Here is a 24,498-nt window from a genome sequence, read left to right as displayed (position 1 = left end):
ACCTGACAGCTAAAAATAGATAGCAGAATATAAGTGCTTAAATGTAGTTCTGAAATAACAGGCATGTTCTAGCCAAATTATCTCAGGAAGATAGGAGAGGTAATGGGAAAATTACAAGAAAAGGTGAAAACCAGGTGTGAATAAATTTTAATAGATTGCCAAAGGCATACTTTTATTAGGATTAAATGTGCCAAGAAGGCTTCAGATAAGATTCCTTCAGGTAGTGGTACTGAAGAGCTTGTTAACCATTTGTTTCAGATGAGTGAACAAAAAAATAATTTTGTAAACATCAGAAAATACCAGGCATGCTCAGATATTGAATTTCTAACTATGTCAGGCAGTCATATTCTGTATTAAGAGTACATGAATATATGCCACACTTTTAAAACCTTTAGTTTAATGTATTTCAATATTAGATGCTACTACAGATTTTAATTCTCAGAATGATTCAGTTATTTTTTCTGTAGGGTGACTTGGGTGAGCATTAATTTGGGGATGATTAAACCCAGCCTAGAAATAAAAATCTGTACAAGACACCATCTTTTGTTTTTATTTTTAAAAATCCACTGACTTTCATTGTGGGGAAAAAAGGGGCTGTAGGGTCATAGAAGACCAGAAAGCATAAATATTGAAATTATACAATATTATTGGGAGGTTAGGTAGACAAGGAATATGGGCTGCATCTGTACTGTAAAAATAATGCATTTTGACAGCACTTTAACTACTAAAGTTCTATGAAGCACCAGCACTCTTTGTCAGAGAAGGCTAAAGAACTTGTAAAACTACAGATCTCAGCATTTCATAGGATGGAGCTACAGCACTTAAAGTGGTATAAAAGTGCATTATTTCTACAGTGTAGGTGCACCCACAGATGCCAAATGGAATAAAGTGGTTAAGCGACCACTTTGATGGTGATGAGGCATTTTATTTCTCTCATTCTTTTTCACTTTGAATTGGGACTCAAGGTAGTTTACAAACAAACTACATTTTGTATAGACAAAAACACCATTGTAATAAAAATAGTAATGGCATTAATTTTTTTAGAATATACATTAAAAATTAAAACCAGTTTGAAAGAGCACAGCATCCTATTAAAACCCTTTCTTTTAAAAGCAGTGAGTTCCACAAAGGCTGTCCCTGTGGGGAGAAAAAAGGTCTTTGCTTGCTGACCAAAAACATCTAGCCTGTCTAGGAGGGACATTCCAGAACCTATGAGCAGCCACCAAGAAGGTCCCTTCTGAGTTTCCACCCATCATGCTTGTGAGGATGGTGGGATTAAGAGAAAGTCTCTTACAAAGATCTTATGGCCTATATGGGAGAATATTCTCCTTCAGATCTAAATTGTGCCTGGGTTGGGAGAAGTGTATTACATTGTTTTTCTGTCCTGCATATAACCACAGCTAAGTTCTTTTCTAGGAGCCCCATTATCTAGATCCGACCAGGATGTGGATCATGGGCGACTTGTATTGTGCAGTCACTCACAAGCATCATAGATAACATTTATTGTGTAGCTGCTCTTGTGCACTCTCTCAGGTCGACCTTTATTTTTTAGACATTGATGTGCACCATGGATGACTTTTATGCAATTGCTCATGTGGACCATGTATAGCGTTTGTTTTGATGTTACCCTGTCTCGTTAATGGAAATTACACAGGGCCTTGATGTCATTATCTTTCATTTGTAATCCTCTTCTATTTGTTGATTACTTGAATCACTCTCTGTTGCAGGAAAAGACAGAATAGTTGCATGGGGTCTTTTGATCAGTAGTGCTAGGGAAATATTCTGTGTTGGCAAGATGTACAACTTTCCTTGCCCAGGTGGACCTTTGCAGACCTTGTTGTTATTGATTGATGCACATGACTATAACCTGTCCCATTCTCCATCCTCAGCATTTATATGTTATTTTTATTTATTAGTTACATTTATATCCCCCTTTCAATGAGCTGAAGATGGGATATACAGTGCTACCTCGGGTTACGAAATTAATTCGTTCCGCCGCTCCGTTCGTAACCCGATACATTTCGCAACCCGAAAAGGCTTTCCGTTAGCACTGGAAAGCCGCTAGCTGTGCTTTGCGTTTGAATTTCGCGCCGAAATAAATTTCGTAACCCGAAAAAAACATCGTATCCCGGAACAGTTTTTTCCAATCTAACTTTTTCGTATCCTGGAAATTTCGTAACGCGATCAATTCGTATCCCGGGGTACCACTGTACAGCTCTTTTTTCTCCACTTCATATTTGCAAGAGCACTAATGGCTAAAGTATTATCTTACCAAATTGCAGTGTTTCAGATGTTTAACAAAATTTCTCTATAAGTTGAAAGAGTGCCTTTTCAAAAGTATGATGTGCCTAATAAAATTGCATGTTCTTCTCACATTGCAAAACACAAAGAATATAGGATTAGCTCTGTTTATTAGACAGACATTATCTCTTTGGGGGAAAGCAGCAGTGGGTTTAATTTTTTTTATTCTATTGCCTCACGAAAAAGAAAGAATCCAGTGTATATATATTTTTCATCCTTTTGCATAATCACATTAATTTGCATTAAAATACTGTCTTTGTTTCCTTAAAGCTCTGGGTGTTTGGTCTGAAAGAAATCATAATCTTATATGTATTTCAGTCTTCTTCAGTAGTACCAACAGTTATGTTACAAATAGGTTATGGCTTGAGGTGAGGAAGAAAAAGCATGAGCATCAAAACTAAATTTTTCACTTGGATTTCTCTAAATATTTACTATACATAAATACAGTGGAAGAATAGGGGATGATCAACAACGAAAAAATATTCTGGATAAGCATGATGACTGTTCTCAGTGTGTCTTTTGCTATTGGCTCTCTTTATGTACATTTGTCTCTGTGTTTTTAGAGTTCTGCATCAGTGTAAGTTGCAGTGTCACAGATGGGAAAATGTTGCAATATATGTGGCCTTCTCATTAAAGTGGCGTTATTTATGATTCCAGCTAGCCACAGTTAGGGTGAATGTCCAGTTAGGTTGGGCACTCAATATTCCATGGTGACTGAGTATTCTCTGTCTTCATTGGAATGATTTGTGGGAAGTTTCTCTCACTTACATGCCCCCCCCCCCCAAAAAAAAAGAACATTTGGATAAGCAAGCTAACATCGTTTTCTGTATCTTCCTTAGCAGCAGTGTTTGTTGAAGTCATTCATCATCTGAAATTTCTTTTATCGATAGTTAAATACATTTTCTGGGATAAGAATGCTAGCAAATAAATTCTAAGATGCTGCTGTTCAAAATGGTGGTCCATAGACTGGTGCTGGTCTGTGAATCATTGTCTGCCATTTTGTAGCAAGTTTACAAGAAAGAAAGCAGTAATTGTAGCCAATAAGCACAGATGTGTTGCCAGGCCCTGGCACATTAGAAAAAAAAATGCTGCCCTCCTACATTAAATAAACTAAGAGATGGACAGTAGAATTCTTTTAAAGTTATCCTGAAATGTAAATTCCCTTAAATGTGTAGGTGTCCTTTTTCACATGCTGTTCTTGGACCTCAGAACAGCAGTCCTTGAACCAACCCCCCCCCCCAAACAAACAAACAAACAAAAACTACAAAGGAAGATTAGAAAGAGAAACAGCAGAACTGGAATATATCTACACACTCCAGTCCATCAACAGTGGGTTGAACAGAGACAATGGTTTCCTGGCGCACTATACACCCTATAATGCAAGTTAACACCCCAGTCATGATGGCTCTGTTGGCCAGTTCATCACATCTTTTTTCTGGTTCCCAGCTAGCATCATACTATAGTCCAATAACTCCTACCATATGGTTATCTACTCATCTTGGCTTTAAGCAACATCCTTCCTCCTGCCTTTGTCTCCTAATGACCATTAAAACTGAACTTGTAGGCACATCACCACAGGTTTTGCATTTCTGTTGCTTTTCACATACACAGCTTGCCTATGTGTTCCTAGATACTGTACTTCACTCCATGCATCTGAGGAGGTAGACTTAAGTCAATGAAACTTATCAACTTCTTTCGTTCACTCAGTTAGTCACAAAGATGCTACAAGACTCCTTTGCATACTGATCCAATCTGATCCAGGATTTTTCAACTTTGTATTTTCTGTATGGACTAAACTGGATATGTTATAGGAGATAACAAGCTTTGATCTTAGACCTTTTCCTTTCATTAAAAAACAGCTGTAGGTACCTTAGATATGAACTGAGTCATGGTAATGGCATTGAAGCCAACCCCTGAACACTTTTCTCAGCTGAAATGATATATGCTCCTCCCTGACACCCACAAGGTTTATTTGCGAGATAGTGTGAAAATCTGGAGGTAAAATGCAGTTGTGTGTGCTCTCCCTTTTTGTGGATAGTAGATGTTTGGGTGGCATTTAAGCCAGGTAGAGAATTAACTATCTCTCAGATTTATATCCAGCATGTTTCAAGGCAGTTTATATCAAACTAAAATAAAGCACAGCTAGAAAAAAATGAAATCACAGCAGCAACAACAATAACAATATTCTCTTTCCTCAGGTTTTGTGAATGATTCCATTGCCAAATGCATTGTGGCTTTACGCTTGACAGTAATAGTAAAAGTCAGCACGTGTTTGCCTGGGGGAAGCAAGTTGGATGACCTTCAGTGTTCAGGAAAAGGAAAATGCATCACAAAAACATTGGAGGTAAGAAGAAGAGCTATTGTGTTCTCAGTCTGGAGTGGTTGTTTATCCTGTCTTGGCCATGTGAAACTTAAGGAAGGTGAAGGCAGACATTAGTTGACAAACTGGCAACAAGTAGTGGATGTCTTAGTGGGCACCATTGCAAGTCAGCCAAGACAGCAGCTATTATGAGAAAACCAGCTGCTGCTTGCAGGATTTTTGACAAGTCTGATCTTGGCCAAAACTAAACTGAGGCCTTCCTATAAAGGTGCAGGCTCTGAAGTTGGAATTAGTGTAATTAGTTATCTCCCATTAGTGGGACGTGACATGTCAGTGGAACTATTTTTTAAACTTAAAACTCTTTTGATGCTGTGTGATATCTTAGCTGGTCCTCAGTAGCATCTTAGCAAAGAAGACTGGATGAATATAAGGATCTGTATAGTTGAGATGATTAGTCAGATGCTTTACAATAGAGGAACAGGCCGTTGGTTGCAATGTTAAGTGCTCATCTCTAATAGCTGCTGGTTTATTGTGCATATATGTCTCTGTGTTGATATTAGGATTAAGATACAGTAGCACTGTATCTTCTGAGTCATTGTGTGATTTCCTTATCCAGGCTATCATGATTTCCTGCTCTACCTTTTTGAAGAGGAGTATTACACTTTTTTTTAAAGTGCAGGAAAAAATAAGAAAGAAAGACAAGAAACTAGTAATTAAAGCTAACCCATAGCAGGAGCAAAAACTGACAGAGGCAATTTAGGGAGAGTACTGAAGGATCAATTAATAGGCTAGTCATCCTAAATTCCTACTTTCTTTCATCAAAACAAAATAAAGCTGGCTGAAGAATTTTTGATCTGCATTTCTGGGGACCTCTGCAGAGAATGACGTACTTTTGTGTTAACACTGTAGAATAATCTTGAACACAGGAAAGTACATTGCTTGATAATGTATCATTTAAGTACTAGGTACCTCCATTTTATTTCTGGTTCCAAATGACTATGAAAAAAACAGTGTATTAAATAACTTACCTTCAATTTGAGGTGGCTATTTTTGTAAGCAAAAATAGTTTTAAAAGTGCTATGTCAGCAATTATATTTTAGTGCTAATGGAAAAATGTTTTATTAATTTTGAATCTGCTACTGTGTGGTCTGTATTTTTCAGATGCTTTGTAAGACATCATTTTTGAAGGAATTTATAAGTAAAAGGTCAGAAGCAAAAGAATGCATTAGAATCTTTTCTATAGTCCTATAGAAATAGATCAAGACAGTTACAGCCCCATGTATGTTTTCAGAGACATGAATTCCACTTTGTTCACTGGGACTTAGTTCTAATTAAGCATGCATAGGATTTCATTATTATTAAAAATCAGATGTTTCTCCTTGTTACAAAATTCACTTCCTTATTTTAAAAGCTTACAAAGAAATCCTAATACCAGACAAGGTGCCTAGAAGGGATCAAGAGCATGGAACAGTATTCCTGTTGAAAAATTACATTAGTGGCTCTCTTTAGAAGAGTTATCAAATGGGCAAGACAGAATCTGAGTAACAACCAGTCCCATGGCACTTGACCTGTTCACACACCCAAAAGGTCTAACAGAGAAAGAAGTAAACTTTGTTGTTTTTGGAACATATATAAAGCAAAAAAATATTTACAAATTAGTTTTCATAATCATATTGTGTAGTCAAGGTAAGAGAGAAAGAGAAGAGAAAATGGCTGAAGATTACAGTAGGGGGCTTTGGGAGAAACTACTGTTTTACACTCATGGGTTGGGGGTGAAAAAACTAGCCCAGAAAAATATTTTACAATTTTGGGGGCATCTGGTGGCTTTAGTGTTGTGCCTGCTGGGGGATGGAGGGCAAAAAGTCACTGCTGCCCCCTCTGCAGTTGCCAACCTATCCTAGAGAGTAATATGCAGTTTACCAGTAAGTACATACAAGCATGCAAAGATTGCTAAATCTAACTATTCCTTCACTGCTGGAGAGGAGCTCCAACTGTGTAGGATATGTATGTCCATTTGGAGGTCCCAGCTGTGCCAATGGAATTCTGTTTGGGTGAAAATCATTCATGGAAGTAGCTGGTGTTAGCTTTTGGAAAAGGAAATTGTTTGCATAGGACAGGGATGGGATGGGTGTTTCTTTCTGGTGGACTCAAAAGTTTTTCATTTTCTGGGAGAGTCTGAGGATTACATTCCCTTTTGCACCTGCCTAGATCTGATACAATTTCCCTCAGTATTTATAACCAATAAGGTGGCAATAATAATAGTTTTGAATAGGTATACAAATGTAGGACATGGTAGATGAAAACCACCTCCTACACACTCACACCTCCCACTTTGACCAGTGCAAGTGTGAACCAGCAGAGCTCTGAAAGTGGTGGATTATTTACCACTTTGCACCCTCAGCCCCATGTAGGACTGCAAAGCTATTTTTCACAAATGTCAAGTTTTGTTCATAGAATAAAATTGATTCAATAGATTTCTAACACAGCATGGCATATTGAGATGGATAACACAGAGACCCTTAGGTAATGGAACAATTTGCTTGGAGTAGATGTAAAATCTATCATGTTCTGAACAGAGGGAAAGGAAAGATGAATCAGTGTGTGCTTGGATGCATGTATAAAATCCAACTATAGTAGGATCTGTCGTGGGTGATTCTTGACTTCCCTTTCATGTTGTCATTCAATGATTCTGTAATTTCAGCGCTCTGAATTCTTGAACCTGCCGACCTAAGAGTTTCATTATTTTTGATGGGGATGACCTGTTTACATGCTTGCTTTTGAAGTCACTTTGAAGGAAATTCACCACTCTTTTTATAGTATCTGTAGAAAACATTATTGGTACTTGAATATTAGCACTTTGTTACTTGGAAGGTGTTTATATGTTACATTTGCAGGTACTGTTTTGTGTGCTTCAGTCAGACCTATTTCTGCTCTCAGACATTTTACAGTTCAAAGCACTGAACTGGTTGATAAGGCTTAATCAAGTCAGATAAATTTTCTGTGCCATCAGCATTCCTTCCTTCACTAGAACAGAAAAAAGGTGCTTTCATTACTGCTCCTGTCACATAGAGGAGTTCAGCGAGAATTCCTGGCACAGCGGGAGATTTCAGACTTGGGCCTTCTTTACAGTGACCTTGCCATTAGGATTGTAACTGTTAGATTTTCAGAGGTTGTTTAGCCTTTAGTGTCAACATTTATTAGTGGCTGGGATGACAAATATTAGAAATCTGGAAGTATTTGGATAAAAAAATCATAGAAAACTGACAGATTCATCCTGTGGCATTTACAAGGACATCTGCCACTTTGGATTTGGAAATTTACTCTTCACATGTTGGTGAGATTGAGCATGCCAAGTGTTGCATACACCCTTATCTGGGAATTAGATGACTATAATGGGACTTATGTAAGCATGCATAAGATCACACAATAATATCTAGTGGCCAATTATTTGATTAAATTGATGCTTCAGTACCTGGACATAAAAGTTCTGGGATAAAATTATACACCTCTTTTTTGGTCATTGAAACTGATCATATGATCAAGCTGACAAACACAGTCATTCATACAGAGAGAAAGGGAAAGGTAGAGAATTCAAAGAATAAACAACATATATCTGATATTTTATTTCCAATATCTATTTTCATTTTTTAAGGATTAAATCCAAAACCCTAGACAAACTGTGAAGTCGAAGGCTTTTATGGCCAGCATCCATAGTTTTTTGTGGGTTTTTCGGGCTCTGTGGCCGTGTTCTAGAAAAGTTTCTTCCTGACGTTTCGCCAGCATCTGTGGCTGGCATCTTCAGAGAATGCTTGCCTGGAAAGGAGTTGGCTATATATATTGTGTGACCTGGAAAGACAGGAGTGATTTGCATGTGTATTGTTCTCTTGCTAATGGCAGGCCTCAGGGTGGGAGGGTCTGCAAAAGAGGATTAGTGTCTGCTTGATTAGTGCTCATTGTCTGCACAGGGTCAGGGGTTTCCCAGCAGACAATGAGCACTATCAAGCAGACACTAATCCTCTTTTGTAGACCCTTCCACCCTGAGGCCATTAGCAACAGAACAATACATATGCAAATCACTCCTGTCTTTCCAGGTCACACAGTATATATACCTAACTCCTTTCCAGGCAAGCATTTTCTGAAGGTGCCAGCCACAGATGCTGGCGAAACGTCAGGAAGAAACTCTTCTAGAACATGGCCACAAAGCCCAAAAAACCTAGACAAATTGTTATTAGCAAAGTTCTGTGTAAATGAGTAGAACAACTATAACTGAAAATACCCCCATGATTTCAAAACAACATCTTGATCATAATCTTTAACAAGTACGTTTAAATGATTGCTCAATCTTCTAGACATACTTGTTCAAAGATTATAATTTCTGCAAATATATTTTCCAGTCTATCAGTAGACCTTCCCATCAAACATAAATTCTCAAAAAGCTTGTGTTGAACATTTAGTTTTGGTGGGAATCTTTTTTCCTTAATAATTTCCCCCAAAATTCTTCTCTGCCTCCCACTATATTCTTTAGTCTATTAGTTGCATGGATGGAACTTAAGTCAAGAAAATTTGACTCCCAACTGCTGTAAATGCTGTAGTTTAATCAGTTGGCTTGTGGGAAATGCAAGTTTAATTAGGCATGATTTCTTTTTGCTACTATTTTCTTCACCTGGGGTGAGAGCTGTTCAGAAATGCTCACCTACAGATAACAGCAACCTGCTGCCAAAATTGTATGCTTAAGGTAAATCAGCCATAGCATCAGGTTCTTTTTCTTTTCCTTTTGGCATAGTTGGAGAACTTTTAAAGAAATCTTAAACTTTCTGGCATGCTCTTTGAAGCTTGCAGTTTGATTTTATTTATCATCCCTTATGTTTGTATAGTCTAATCTTCTATTATGCAAAAGCATAGTCTTGAAAAAGAAAAATTCACAGCAATTTTGCCATGTAAACAACATTGAGGACTGTAGCTGGTATTTCCACTGTCAGTTGTGTGCTTATGATCTTTACTGTTTTAGGTCAAAGGTATAATAAGATACTGTTCACACTTCACTTTACCCTTCTACAACTATGTTTGCATTTGAATACAGTAAACCAGCATAACATAGGAGATTACCACCCCGTTTGTTTTCTCCCAGTCTGGGTACGGGCTGAGACTGTGTATAAACAGCTTTGTGCCCAGATTAGAGACATCCTTTACCTATCAGGACTTATCCTGTGTTTAGCAAAAAAAAGTACATTTCCGTTCATTGCAAAGTTGGGAGAAGTCCTGATTGGGTATGGAATGCCTCTGATCTGGGCACGGAGATGTGCAATAATCTCCATAATGGTTTGAGTGTTGGATTATGGTTCTGGGGACCATGGTTTGATTCCCTGCTCAGCCACGAAATCGATTGGGTGACCTGGGCCAAGTCACATGCTCTCAGCCTCAGAGGAAGGCAGTGGAAAACCTCCTCTGAACAAAGCTTGTCAAGAAAACCCTTATGGCCTTAAGGTCACAATACACTAGAAACTATTTGAAGGCATAGAACAACAACACAACACTTCAATTAGAAAGACACTAGAAAGAATGAAAAAGCAGAACTGTAGTTTTTAGTAGAGGCTGGTGGCTTCCATGGCAGTGGAGTGTTGAAGCCACTCCAGGTTTTTAGTCTGAATAGTCTTGAAGCTATCAGAAGTGTTCCAACCCATCCCCAATAGATGCAACAGATGCAGTGAGGAAAGTGGAGCCTTTGAGCTATAGGCAGCCTCCAGGACCCCAGTTTGCAATCCCTAAAGTCCTCAGACCTTCATTGAAAAAAAAAAGTGTTTTTTTTGCTCCCAATCCTTCAGTGGCTAAAAACTACATAAAACACAGTAATTTTATCCCATAATACCCTAGGCCCTCACATACCTTTAAAATGTAGAACCCTCCGGAAAAAAAGAAGATGAAAATTGTGAAGTGACATTACTGCTGGTCATGTTTGTTGTGCTGGTGTGGCCTGATTTAGGACACAGGGTGAAAAATGCCCCCAGCACCTCTGTATTTACTCATCCTTGCATTAAAGCCTGGAAAAGGATCACTGGCCCACTGACTTGGAAGCCACCAGTTGCCACTGCTCTCCTCCTTTGAGGCCTATAGTTTCAATCAAAGTAGTGTTGATTATTCCTTCATGCCAATAAATTGTTGTTTGGTGCCTCTATAGGGGTGCCTGTTTTCACCAGATCTTAGGCCCCATTCTCACTGGCACTTTTGCGCTGGAAGGAACTGGAAAGCTTCGGTTTCTCCCTCTCCCGAATCCCTCTGGAAGCAAGTGCTGACTACCAATCAGGGTTTTTTTTAACCCGAATGCCCTCTTGGAGAAATTGAAGGCGCCTGGCTGTCAATCAAATTTCAGTTCCACAATCGTCACAGGTGACGTTTCCAGTACTCATTGGGCCATCAGAAGTGTGTTTCCCCCCTCCTTTTTTTTTAAAGAACCAGGCGCCAGAATGCACACATTTTGTCAAATTTAAAAACCTCTTGTGTGTGTTCTGGGCATTTGGGTCAGTGCAGGTTATGATCTGCCCTTGGCCCCATTTTCAACCCCAAATGCAAGCTAATGCCATCTCTGCATCCTGTATCCCCGCTCCTTGCCACCCCAGAATGCCTCATACACATGTAATAATAATAATAATAATAATAATAATAATAATAATAATAATAATAATAATAAATTTCTTACCTCGGAATGCCAGAAAAGGATGTGATGCCATGCATTCTTTGCTTTTCCTAGGCTACCTCTGAATTCCTTAGAGACAGTAGCAAAAGCATTCTGTGTATCAATTTGCCAAATTGGAAAGAGAAACGTTGTAACATTTGCATTGTAGCATTCTTTTGCAGCATTTCCCCTTTGCTGGAAGCGAGGAAATGAAAGGGAAAGTGAACAAGCAGCTAGCCACGTTCTATCTAATATATATCTACCTGAAGCAAAATCCATGCACATTTTTTGCCAAAAATAATTTTTAAAAAATCAAAAACAACAGGGAAAGTTATTATTATTATTATTATTATTAAACTTTATTTCTAAAGTGCTGTAATTATACACAGCAGTGTACAAAGTCAGTAAAATTAAGGAATATATAAAAGCCTGCCCGAGGCGTACACTCTAAAAGTAATAACAATTGGATAGAGGAATAGATAAAATTACAATATAGGAAAGAAAAAACAAGTTAAAAAAATCAGATATAAAAGCTGGAGAGCAGAGGCTTGGCTTGCTCTGGCCCTCTGACCTGCCCTGAATTGACCCAGTCAGTCACCCTGATTCCCCGTTTTTGCCTCCTGCCATTTGCCGCCTGTCAGATTCCCCTTTTTTGCATCCTTCCTCTGTCTCCTTCCTCCTCCTCCTCCTCCTTCGCCCCGATGAGGGGAGGGAATGCCCTGTCCACTGCCCTCCCTCTGATGTAAATCCCTCCCCTGAACTTGCCGCGATCATGATCGGGGGCAAGTTCATATTCAGCAGAACTCGGGTTTTTTTCAAAAGAGACAGCTTTTGCCCCAATTGCAAATGACCTGTGCTAAGGGGCATTTGACACGAAACACTTGTGCATGCCTCTGATTCGCTTGTGGGAGATTCGGGGCCAATATGAACTTCACGTGAAAGATTCAATTTCTGATCTGGGGTAAAGTGTAGTCTGAATGGCCCCTTAGATACCATTCATTACAAACAATTCATTACAGTCAATGGTAATACCTGTTACATGTTCCTATTGGGGATAATTTGAGACATTTATTTATTTATTTAAAGGGTTGCTAACAACATTTGATTAATTTTAAAATAGTAAGTAATGTTCGTTATCTTAAAATGTTGCAGTGAGGAAGTCATTTGGGGAAATGTTTGTTCAGTTTAAGAATTAGCTAAAACATATATAACATGTAAATAGAGCCACTGTGGTCTGGTTCGAGTGTTGGACTAGGAATCTCAGAGACCAGAGTTCAAATCCCCATTCACCCACTAGATGACCTTGGGCAAATCAACAAATCTCTCAGCCTGAAAGGAGGTCAGTTGCATATCTTCTCTGAACAAATCCTGCCAAGAAACCCCAGTGATAAATTCACCTGAGGGTTGCCGTACTTCTGAAATGATGTGAAGACACATGAAGGTTTTTTTACTCTTTCAAGTAATAGCAATTAGTTACTTTAATATATCAACTATAACACCCAACACAGGAAATAAATTACCCTGGACCATCTTTTACAGTGTCACCGAAGTCATAATGATGAGTCTTGAATAAGAATTTCTCCAGGTCGTAATGTTCAGCTAAAACTGGGCATCATTTTCTCAGGAAGTTCTGCACAAGATGTAACTGAATTTCGGTGACAGCAGTGAATTTAATGTAACATGTAGTTCTGGTAGAGAAAGAGGATTTTTTAAATCAATATTTTTAATGTTTGCAGAATGGAATATTGCTAGTATTGTTAGTTTTGGAGGGGAGCTCCCCCCTGAAAAGTATCACTGGAGTTCAATCCATAAGGCCTTGACACAGCTCTGCTACTGACAATTCCATGTCAAGACCTTGAAATTAATTACGGTTTTCAGCCTGGGGCAGATGTAAAAGGAGCATCAGCAGATGTGTCAACTGAAAACCATTTATCTTCTTGAAACCTGATCTGTGGTGACTTCAGTGTGAATAGTGTTAATTATCTCAAAAGTGAACAACTGTACAGAGTAATATTTGACAAACATTCTGTCTACTTCTCTTTGCTGGCAATCAGCAGAACACAATTATACCGATAAGGACACTGCTTTGGAAATAACAAAAGCATAAAATAAGCTCAGCTGCAGAAGATCTCAAGCTTGTTTTGGGGTGTGTGTGAAAATATGGAAAATTTTGAGAGTATGAAGTAGGTTCAATAAAAGCACCAACTTGAGATGAACAAACATCCTGAGATTGTACTTGGACTTTAATACATGAGGATACGGGATCACATTTTTGAGCTTTTCTTTTTCAGATATGCATCTAATTAAGTGCATTTAAGGAAACACATATCCATGAAATCCTAATCCAAATGTCTTTAATGTGTCACTAGATTGTTGTTTTGCTGCAACAGACTAGCACAGCTACTCCACTTCCACCCAAGATAATTGTGTCAAATAGGTTCCTGTGCTAAAAAAATAAGATATAAAAGATAGTGATACCTAAATACCTCTAAAAGATCTATAAATACTCAAGCTATTTGTTAAAGGCTGTTCAGGTGACATTTTGAAAGGAATATGACAATCCACAGTCTTGTTAATTCTGTTCTTCTCAGATAAATGAATACATGTCACCAAAAATGTAAGTCTGTGATGAGAGAAAAATTACAATGGCATACTAATAATGACTAATGAGAGCTAGTCATTTCTGCATAATAACTTCTTTGAATGCCAGTACTATTATCTGTCTGAATTTTCCCCCTGGAAGTGTTGAGACATGTTTCATTGTCAATATTTTCTTAGGAACAAATTGTTCTATCCATTTTATAATGAATTGTTACCATATATCATCTTTCAGCAAAAGCCATCACTATTACCTTGCAAGGAGGACTGTGGGGGCTGAGTTTTAACCTAGAATGATATACTGATCTATACTGTCTTCTTTGTTATTCTCTGACATATTTGCTGTAAATCTTAGCTTCAGTTACAATGAATACATGTGCTATACAGATGCAGTGTACATGAAATATCAGTGATACAATACACAAAAGTATGTGGCTACTCACTGAGTTCAATGGATCTTATTCCCAATTAAGTGATAGTGATTGTAGCTTGTGTGAACAGAATCATGAACTATTGTCGCTTAGTTGATCTGTGGTTGGCTATTGAACTCTCTGGTCATAATTTAGTGCACAGATGGGCCTAGAGTAAGTAAAGGAATATCATGGTGGTAGAATTAAAAGACACAATTGTGTTAATCTGGAAAATCAGTATGCAAAAAGATCTTGTAGCACCTTTGAGACTAACTGAAAGAAAGAAACTGTGAAAAGAGTAAACCTGTGCTGAATCACATTACATTCCCTGTGAACTCTGGGTCCAGTCCTGTGTTCAGATGTGCATTTGCACACTTAAAGTTAGTGCTCCAGCTGTGCCCTTTCCTGGGGTGAGCAAGACTCATGACTTAGTTATATTTTGTTTGGATTACTACAACAGGCTGCACTTGTGGCTGCTTTTGAAAAATGTTTGCAATATTCAGCTGATACACAATGCAATGACTAGACTGTTGACCAAGGGGCCCATTCACACAACACAGTTATAGTGCTATGATTCCACTTTAACAGCCATGGCTCCATCCTTTGTGGTCTTGGGATTTGCACAGGAGTTCTCTGGCTAAGAATTCTAAATGCTCCTTCTTACACTGCATGTCCCAGGATTCCATAGGATGGAACCATGGCTGTTAAAGTGGAATCATCATGCTATGGTTGCATAGCATGAATGACCCCGGGGCTAGAGACAGGGAGCATATAATTCCCATGATACATCAGTCTAACTGGTTACCAGTCCCTTTCCAGCTACAATTGAGATTGTTGGTTGTGACCTGTATGGCTTGAGTCCAGGTTACCTGAAAGAGCATATTCTCCAGTACAAGTCTGTCCTGGCTTTGAAATCTGATAAGGAGTCCCTTTCCATCCTATCATTTTCAGAAGCATATGGGGTGGCTTTTCAAACTTGCAACTCCTAGACTATGGGAACTCTCTTTTGACTAGCCTCCCCCAACTTCCATTTTATCTTTCTGCAAGCAAACAAAGATGTTTCTATGGAGACAGACTCTAAACCTATCTGTTATGGAGCGAAGTTTTAAATGGATCCATTAGAACGTTCAATACTCTAATTTTGCATATTATTATTGGGGAAATAAAAACTTTGTTTAATTTGTATTTTAATATCTGCAATTTATTGTAGTTATTTTTAATTATGTGAAGAGCCATTTTGCACTGAGCCATGGGAGAAAGATGGGATATAAACCAGTGAATCAGTCAATCTATGAGTCAATTAGACTTAATAGGATTCTTGTAAAGATAACTGAGGTAATTTATGTGAAGTATTTAGAGTACAGTACTTAGAAAAAATGATGGACACATAAAATTCTGTTATTCTGAGCTCTTCTAGGTCAGTATTGATCCAACTCACCCATTTTATTTATTTATCTACATATTTGTATCCCACCCTATATCACAATATCTCAGGGCGGCATATAGATGAAATCAATTTAATGCTATTTCAAGCAGCAGTAGTAACTTAAACAGTATGAAAGCATATTAAACAATTTAATAATTAAAACAAACTAAGTCTGTTTCGGAATTCAAAGATATAGTATGTTGAGAGATCTTGTAGCACATTTTAGACTAAAGGGCTGTCCAAATGGGTGGCATCCAGCTGTCCCATAGTGGCCGGATTGGTGCCATAGCAACCGGATGGCATGGCACCAATCCAGCCTCCGAACAACACAAAAAGGACCCAGAAAAACCAGGGCTTTACAGACCAGCGAAAAGCACTGGCTTGTACGAGTGGTAAGGGCTGAGTGTCCCCACACTCCAAGCCCTTACTGTGCCACTGGCTGCCGTTATGGTGTGTGCCTATCTTCACAGCGCATGCCATGATGATGCATGCTAGGCGCAGTGTCCAAATAGCGCTGGATGGAAGGGGTGTTATGATGCTGCGCCGCGGCGCTTATTATGCCCCTTCCAGGAAGCTGCTTAGAGCAACTTCTTTTTGCTCCCTAGAGGAGCAGATTGGTGCCACTGCATGCGGCTGCTGCAGCACCAATCTGAGGGGGAAAGGGCCAGCATCCTGCGGCCCATCTGTACAGCCCCACTGGGTCCTTTTTGCGCCCTCTAAAGGGCGTCATAACTGCGGTGCTGCTGCTTTGTGACACCCTTTAGGTACTGCATCAGCTAGAATGATGATGATGATGATGAAGATTTATTTCTAGCCTTCCCTATCACAGAGAATCCGGGTGGGTTACAACAGTAAAATACATCAAAGTTACAATAAAATCCAAGAAGAAAACAGTCCAAATACCCACCCACCCCATTCCCAATGCTAAAACAGGATTAAATAGTCATAGTATAAAAGCATTAAAAACAGTAAAAACATTAGAAACATTCAACTAGAATTTGGAGTAAAATAAACAGACAAGGAGGCATTTTTCATAATTGTGATCATGTTCATGTCAGGTTCGTATCCAGATCTATATCTATATTTCTATATCTATATCTCTATATCTGGGGAGGGGTAACTAGGTTGGAAAGGCCTGCCAGAAAAGACCCTTCTTGAGTGCTTTCTTAAAAGCTTTCAGAGTGGAAATGTGGCGGATCTCCTCTGGCAGTCGTTCCATAATTTTGGAGCAGCAGTAGAGAAGGCCCTCTGGGAAACTGATGTTAGCCTAGATTTTTTTAGGCTGTAATAAATTCTTCCCAGAGGACCTTAATGTGCAGGATGGACAATACGGAAGAAGGCATTCCCTCAAGTATTCTGTACCCAAGCCATGTAGGGCTTTAAATGTAATCACCAATACCTTGTACTGTGCCCAGAAACTAATTGGCAGCCAATGAAGGGACTTCAAGACTGGTGTTATATGATCATTTCTAGAAGTACCCATAGAAACAGCGCGAGGGCTGCACCATGGTGCCGCGCGCTGTCTAGAAGGGTGTGTGGTGTCATGATGTGATGGGGTGGAGTCACAGCATCCAGCATGTGGATGCTGTGCCATGGCTCTGCCTGCAGGCTGGCACAAAGTGCCGGTCTGTATCCCCGCTAAGTGAAAGAAAGAAGTGGGCAGCATGAGCTTTCATAGGCTTCAATCTGCTTCCCTAAATGCATCTGAAGAAGTAGCCTGAAGTCTATGAAATCTCAAAGGTGCTACAAGATCTCTCAACATATTAAGCCTGTTTTAAACCATCTATCTGTGTAAATTTGGATAAAATCATTTAGACACAAAATTATTTAGATCTTTGATTAGAAAACCATGTTTTTAATTTGGTTACTGGAACAGAGCGAGCAGAAAAATGTAAGGAGGCAGCTCCATGTGCTCTGAGATAGAGTTTCACTTTATACTGTTTTCTACTTTTAACATGCTTTTCAGTTCTCTCTTTTCTATTACAATATCATTTGAATAGAACTAGCATCAGTGCCAATAGAGTCACATACAACAACTCCCATATCCTTGAATAGTGCATTAGTTCTGCTCCTTCAAGTGTTAAAGTCCAAAACCATTTAAATGTCACCACTTGCATCCTGAATTCAGACTGGAAGTATATTGGCAGCCAGTGCAATTCCTATAAAAGGAGTGGTATATGTTTTCTGTAAAATGTTTTTATCATGAGTCTGGCTGCTATGCATTGGAATAGTTGAAGCTTCTGCATTGTCTTCAAGGACAGCACCACATATATCACTTTATAGTAGTCTAATCAATATGTTTGCAGTGCATGAACTACTGAAGCTGGATTTTTTTTTTGTCCAGGAAAGGCTGTAGTAGGCAGACTAGTCAAAGCCGACCCAAGGTTCCAAAGTAATGTCTCCTCTTGCTGACAGCTGCTAACCAGGGTCTGCCAACAGTATTTTCCCCCAGCATGTAATACCTGGCCATTTAATGCACGATTAAATGACCTTCAAGAACAGGGATGCACGTAGTTCCTCCCAAACCTATTAAGAGCCCTATCGCTAGACTGTGCAGCCCTAGTTCTAGCAGCAAATTGTCAGCAAAGTTGTCTTCAGTTTAAAAATTGGCTGCTGCAACAACTGGCAAAAGGGTCATAATTTTACTTTAAAATAAGACATAGGGACTGTACACATTGTTTTAAAGTGAAACTGACCTTTTGTTGTTGTTGTTGTTGTTGTTGTTGTTTCAACCACATCAGAGAAATTTAGTGATGCAGCAGCAGATGGGGCAAAGACCTGCATAAATGTCAATGGGGTGGGAGGAACAATGTGATCCAAAGACCATGAGTTGCCCAGGCCTGAATTTTCTGGAGATGCCATGGATCTTATGACCTTGGGATCATCTGAATATTAAATATATGCTTGTCACCAAGCTATATTGCTCCTTTGTCATTGTGCTGCATATTCTCTCTATAGGTATTGTTAACAGAATTATTAAGAATGGTCCAAAACACACTGCAGAAATAATCCACTTTGAGACCACTTTAACTGCCCTGGCTCAATGCTAGGTTATTCTAGGAACTGTAGCTTTGTGAGACATTTAGCCTTCTCTATCAGAAAGCCGTGATGTCACAATAAACTACAATTCCCAGGATTCCCTAGCACTGAGCCAGGGCAGTTAAAGCAGTCTCAAACTGGATTATTTCTGCAGTGTGTTTTGAACCAACATTAGCTATAAAAAGAGTCCGTACATTTAACTCATGTAAGGACAATATGTGCACAGTTGAAGTCAGTGTGACTGCTGCTTCCTTTGCTTCTGTATGAAACATGTGAAGCATTATGACAAATCTAGGACCATAGAGGTGGTCTTTCTTTTGTATTTTATGTCTCTGTTATTGTCACATATGTTGTAAAATACAAGAGTGTCATGATACCAAGTAGGAAAAAAAAACCCTGTTAATGAGGTTGGAACTGCAGGATGCAGTGCTGTGGCAGAGAAAAGGAAAATAAGACATTAGGATAAGTTGTTCTTGCTGTTCTCATAGGCAAAAAGGATTAAATATTCATGTTACATTTCCAGCAACAGTGCAACATTTAAGTTACTGTATAGTATTGGCCAATATTTTCCTGGTGTTATACTATTGCTGCTATTATCTTTTCTCATGAAATGAATTTCCAGTGCTGTTCTATATTGCTCAAATTGGTTAGGTGCCTGAGTCCAAACCTCAGATCTGAACACCTCTGAAGTTTTAGAACTTCAGAAGTACCTCTGTATGAGCTTTTGATTCAAAGTTGCCTGCTATCTCTGTAATAAGATGAATTGGTTTTAAACATAACAGAGTGCTCGAGGTGTTCATTTCTGGACCCAGATACTGACTCCATGTTTCAGGAGCTTCTCTGCCCTAGATCAAAGCTATAGCACTTTTTATTCTGCAGTTGCCAGCAGGCACATGTGTGCAAAAGATCCAATTGTTGAAGGATTAGTGATATAAGAAGTTTCTAAATTATTTCCTCCCCCCATCAATAAAATTTTTCCAATAGATTCAGGGCAGAGCCCCAAGCAAACAAAATATACAGCAAAAATAAATATTTTTAATATTTAATGAAGACATTCTTAAACAGGGTTTTGAAGTGTGAATTTTACTTATGTAGTATGTGTGTGAATGTAATCGGTGTACTGTTTTAATGCTTTGATATTTTTAGTGTTTTATTGAAATGTTTTAAACTATGCTGTGTTTTTAACTGTTGTGTTTTAAAACTATTTAATTCTTCTTTAGATTTTTAAATTAATATTTTAGTTGTATCCTTTTTATATTATTGCAAGCTGCCTTGAATCCCATTTTGGGGAAAGATGGGATAAAAATCCAAATAAATAAATAAAATCATAGAATCATAGAGTTAGAAGAGACCACAAGGGCCATCCACTCCAACCCCCTGCCATGCAGGAACTCTCAATCAAAGCATGCCTGACAGAGGGCCATCTAGTCTCTGTTTAAAGACCTCCAAGGAAGGAGACTGCACTACACTCCAAGGGAGTGTGTTCCACTGTCGAACAGCCCTTACTGTCAGGAAGTTCCTCCTAATGTTGAGGTGGAATCTCTTTTCCTGTAGCTTGCATCCTTTGCTCCCGGTCCTAGTCTCTGGAGCAGCAGAAAATAAGCTTGCTCCCTCTTCAATATGACATCCTTTCAAATATTTAAACAGGGCTATCATATCACCTCTTAACCCTCTCTTCTCCAGGCTAAACATCCCCAGCTCCCTAAGTCTTTCTTCATAAGGCATGGTTTCCAGATCTTCACCATTTTGCTTGCCCTCCTTTGGACATGCTCCAGTTTCTCAACATCCTTTTTGAATTGTGGCGCCCAGAACTGGACACAGTATTCTAGGTGGGGCCTGACCAAAGCAGAATAGAGTGGCACTATTACTTTCCTTGATCTAGACACTATACTTCTATTGATGCAGCCTAAAATCGCATTGGCCTTGTTAGCTGCTGCATCACACTGTTGACTCATGTTCAACTTGTGGTCTACTTGGACTCCCAGATCCCTTTCACATGTAGTCTCCTTAAGCCAAGTGTCCTCCATCCTATATCTATGTGTTTTGTTTTTCCGCCCTAAGTGTAGTACCTTACATTTCTCCATATTGAATTTCATTTTGTTAGCTTTGGCCCAGTTTTCTAATCTGTTAGGGTCATTTTGAATTTTGATTCTTAGCTATTCCTCCTAATTTGGTGTCATCTGCAGATATGATAACTATGCCCCCAATTGTGTCATCCAAGTCATTGGTAAAGATGCTGAATAGCACTGGACCCAGAACAGAAGCCTGTGGGACCCCACTGATCACTTTTCCCCAGGATGAAAAGGAGCCCCTAGGCCCAAACCGACAGGCCAAAATAAAGCTGCTTCAGGTCACTTTGGAGGTATGCTGTTTAAATAGTGCATGCATCCTAAGAGGCCAGAAGCTGTGCCAAAGCTATGCTCCAGTCCAATTATGAAGGTGATATCTATTTAAATGTATTTAAATGATAGCAGATATTCAAAGCCCTTCACTGTCCTCATTTCCTTCAAGGCTGGAATTTCAGATTAATTAAAAACTTATATTTTTTCATTGCCTTTTTCTCTAATCCAGGGGAAAAAGCTAATGTTGGGCTAGCTGTATTCATCTGAAACCTGCCATTAATAATGTAGAATTCATTAGCTTAGAAGTGGTGTGGAGTTACATATGTACCATTACCCCTGTTCAGGTTTCTCAACAGCACCTAAACATGAGTGGCTAGGAGATGCAACACAGCTCTGTCCCCTCCATCCCAGTTCTCATCATGCTGCTACTTGAAAGAAGCAAGAAAGAACATTGCCATTCCACTTGTAAAGGAATGACTTTGGTAGCTTTGTGATAGAGAACCCAGATTTTTCAGAAAGAGAACACCTGAAAGAGTTCCTTCATCAGATGGAAAACTTGTTATAGCATTGATCATAGCTTTAATCTACAAGATTCAGAATGCCATTTTTGCATGTCTTTAATAGTTTCTCCAAAATACAGTGAAGATCATAACAGTGTTATTAATAGTAACCTAGAATTGTTTCTAGGCCAGGAGGACAAAACCTGCTGGGAAAGTTATGTGCAGTAAAGTGCTGTTGTTTTTGCACTCTCTCATTCACATCAGTGTGTCTTATTTGGGAAAGCTTCCCAGATGGATTGTGCCTTTAGATTCTATAAATGTAATATAGCCCAGGAAATGCAATTGGATTGAAAGAAAATTAACCTCACTTCAGTGCCATTGAAACCACTGAGGCAGTGGGATTGAATGTGTGACTAATTTCCCCTGGATCCAACGCACAGTGTATTGCTTGTATTTCCCTCTACCTGATTATAATTTATTATGTTTCATACACTGCACACATTAAGATCATCCACTGTGTACTTTTTTTGAATGACATTTTCAAGCAGGATTGAAAGATAAATGGTTATTTGATTTGCATTAGACCCATCTCAAAATTTTTGTAAGGTGGGAGCAGTAGAAATAAAGTTCTTCTTTGTTGAGAGAACTGAGGAAACTATGGGAGGTGGAATCCAATAACATTGGAAGGGCAGGATATTCTGCTTCTCTGCTCTAAATGCAAGATATGAAAATGAAATACAGGTTTTTTTAAAACGAGAATTGAAAAATAGAATTGGTATTTGGATTTGACACATTTAAATAATAGTTCAGAGAGGAATTGCCTTCTCTTTCTGCCTGACTTCAAAATACAAAAGTTTCAAATGAAAAAATAAAGTATATTACCAAAATATAGGACATATGTGTGATTTGAATTTCTGTGAGGAAGGCAGGACATTGCAAGTATCACATATTTAGCTATTGCTTTCTATAAATCTTTCGCAAGTGCATATGTACAGTGAAAGTTTTTGTAACAGGGTGTGGGAAGTACTTGTAGGTAGCAGGCAGTGTGTTTGTGCCACAGTGCACATGCATGGTGGGGAAGCAACAACAACAATAAAATAGCCAGCAGCATGGATTGATGCCACACTGTACAGTTGGGCTGTGCATATTTGTCCTGCCTTCTTAGCAGGCAGTGTTGGCAGTGGGGTTTGAACCGCTTTTGGAAAAAGCAGGAATGAGCTGCTTTTTCCTGCCCATCTGCTCTGGCCTTGGGTCTTATATGAGCATCAGATGATATAACATAGGGTGAATATCAAGTGCAGGCATTCAGAGGTGACTGGTGGAGCCTTTGCTGTGAAGCAGCAGGTTTTATGCCTGTTTATGCTGTTTTAGGTCACAGGTAAGCTCTCCTGGGGAATAGATCTCTAGGTGGAATAAGGTCCAGCACACTTCTGTGATATGGAGCAGTTGCAAGTGGAGCATGCATAAAACTGACAGAGGATTCACTTCCCCCCATGGTGCTGGATCCACCAGCTATCCTTGCAGATGTGACTCTTGCTTCTGATCTCCACTGCATCTTGTAACATAAAAAGAGTTCACTCAGGAGGGAAGACCTGTGAACTTCCATTGCAAATTGAGCTTATACAATTCTTCATGAGAGAAATGCTTGAGCATTCTCTTTGAATGTTAGACCCTGAGGTATAGTGAGTGAGTGAGTGTGTGTGTGTTTGTGTGTGTGCTTTTCTGGCAGCTTGCCCTACCAATAGGTAGACTGAGGCAGCTGCCTCAAGTGGCAGATTTGGGCTGTCATGAAGGAGCAGCAAATTGTTAACTGATGTCATGTTACTGTATTTTTACTGCCAGCGAGAGCAGTATATGTGGGATTAATGTTTATACTTGACTACAAGTCAACATCATGTATAAGTCAAGGGCAGGCAGCCTTGTCTCTTTGCCATGTCTTCCTCCTCCTCCTCTGCCATATCATTCACTTTTGAGAAGACTAATGGTCTTTGATGGGCAGGCAGCCTTGTGAGGAGGAGGAGGAGGAGGACGGGGAAAAGAGACAAGGCAACCCACCCACTGCATGGTCCTCCTCAACTTCTGCCGTGTCGTTCTCCTTTGAGTGGCAAAGCTCATGCCAGGAAAAGTCCCCAAGCCACTCATTGGTGAATGAGACTGCAGAGGATGAGGAGGACAATGCGGTGGGCTGGTTGTCTTGCCATGATGTCATTCACTTTCAAGCTGCCTGGGGGCTTCCATTGTCCTAATGGCTGGCGCAATGGAGGAGGGAGAGGAGGACTAGGCAGAGACAAGGATGGCCACCTGGCAAAGCCCCTGGCCACTTGGCAGAGGAGGAGAGACAATGCACCTTGGCTGCATGCTCTCTGGTGCCAGTCTGAGATTGTAGTCCAGCCTGGAAAGAGGCCCAGGCCTCCTCCTGGCCTCATGTAAAGACAGGCCCAAGAAGGCCTCTGCAGGCAGTATTGGCGTACTCTGGAGGACGTTTGGGGATCCAGGAGCAATGGGCCTGGGACTCATATGTGGAGCCCGGGAATGAAGGAGGACTTTGTGGGGGAACTCCGCTTGCCTGTTTTGAGACTATTTTTTTTACTTGTATTTTGCTTATCCTCCCCTCCCAATTCCTTCAAGCCCTCATTGTTGATTTGCATCAGTCTTTGATATCAGGGAATTTGTGATTGTTATCTGGCTGTCTGACAATATTTGATGTGATGTGATTTGTTTGATATTTGATGTTTTTAATCTGTTTTTTCCTTTCTATATGGTAATTTTATCTATTCCTTTTTTAATTGTTATTATCTTAGAATGTACGCCTTGGGCAGGCTTTTATTTACTCCTAATTTTACCGACTTTGTACAGTGCTGTGTATAATTACAGCGCTATAGAAATAAAGTT

At 39.4% G+C, this 24,498-nt stretch overlaps 1 protein-coding gene across 1 annotated transcript in view; it reads left to right on the top strand.

Annotated features, from left to right (window-relative positions):
* DNER (delta/notch like EGF repeat containing) overlaps positions 1–24,498 on the top strand; it is a 187,189-nt gene that overhangs the window by 105,875 nt on the left and 56,816 nt on the right. Inside the window, exon 5 of the mRNA XM_042460451.1 lies at positions 4,500–4,645. Within this exon, the coding sequence (XP_042316385.1) occupies positions 4,500–4,645 (146 nt within the window). The remainder of the gene's footprint in view (positions 1–4,499; positions 4,646–24,498) is intronic.

The sequence above is a fragment of the Sceloporus undulatus genome, chromosome 3 (genome assembly GCF_019175285.1).
Source record: "Sceloporus undulatus isolate JIND9_A2432 ecotype Alabama chromosome 3, SceUnd_v1.1, whole genome shotgun sequence".
NCBI classification, from domain to species: domain Eukaryota; kingdom Metazoa; phylum Chordata; class Lepidosauria; order Squamata; family Phrynosomatidae; genus Sceloporus; species Sceloporus undulatus.
Note: the sequence above shows the minus strand (reverse complement) of the source record. Positions and strands in the feature narration are given on the sequence as shown.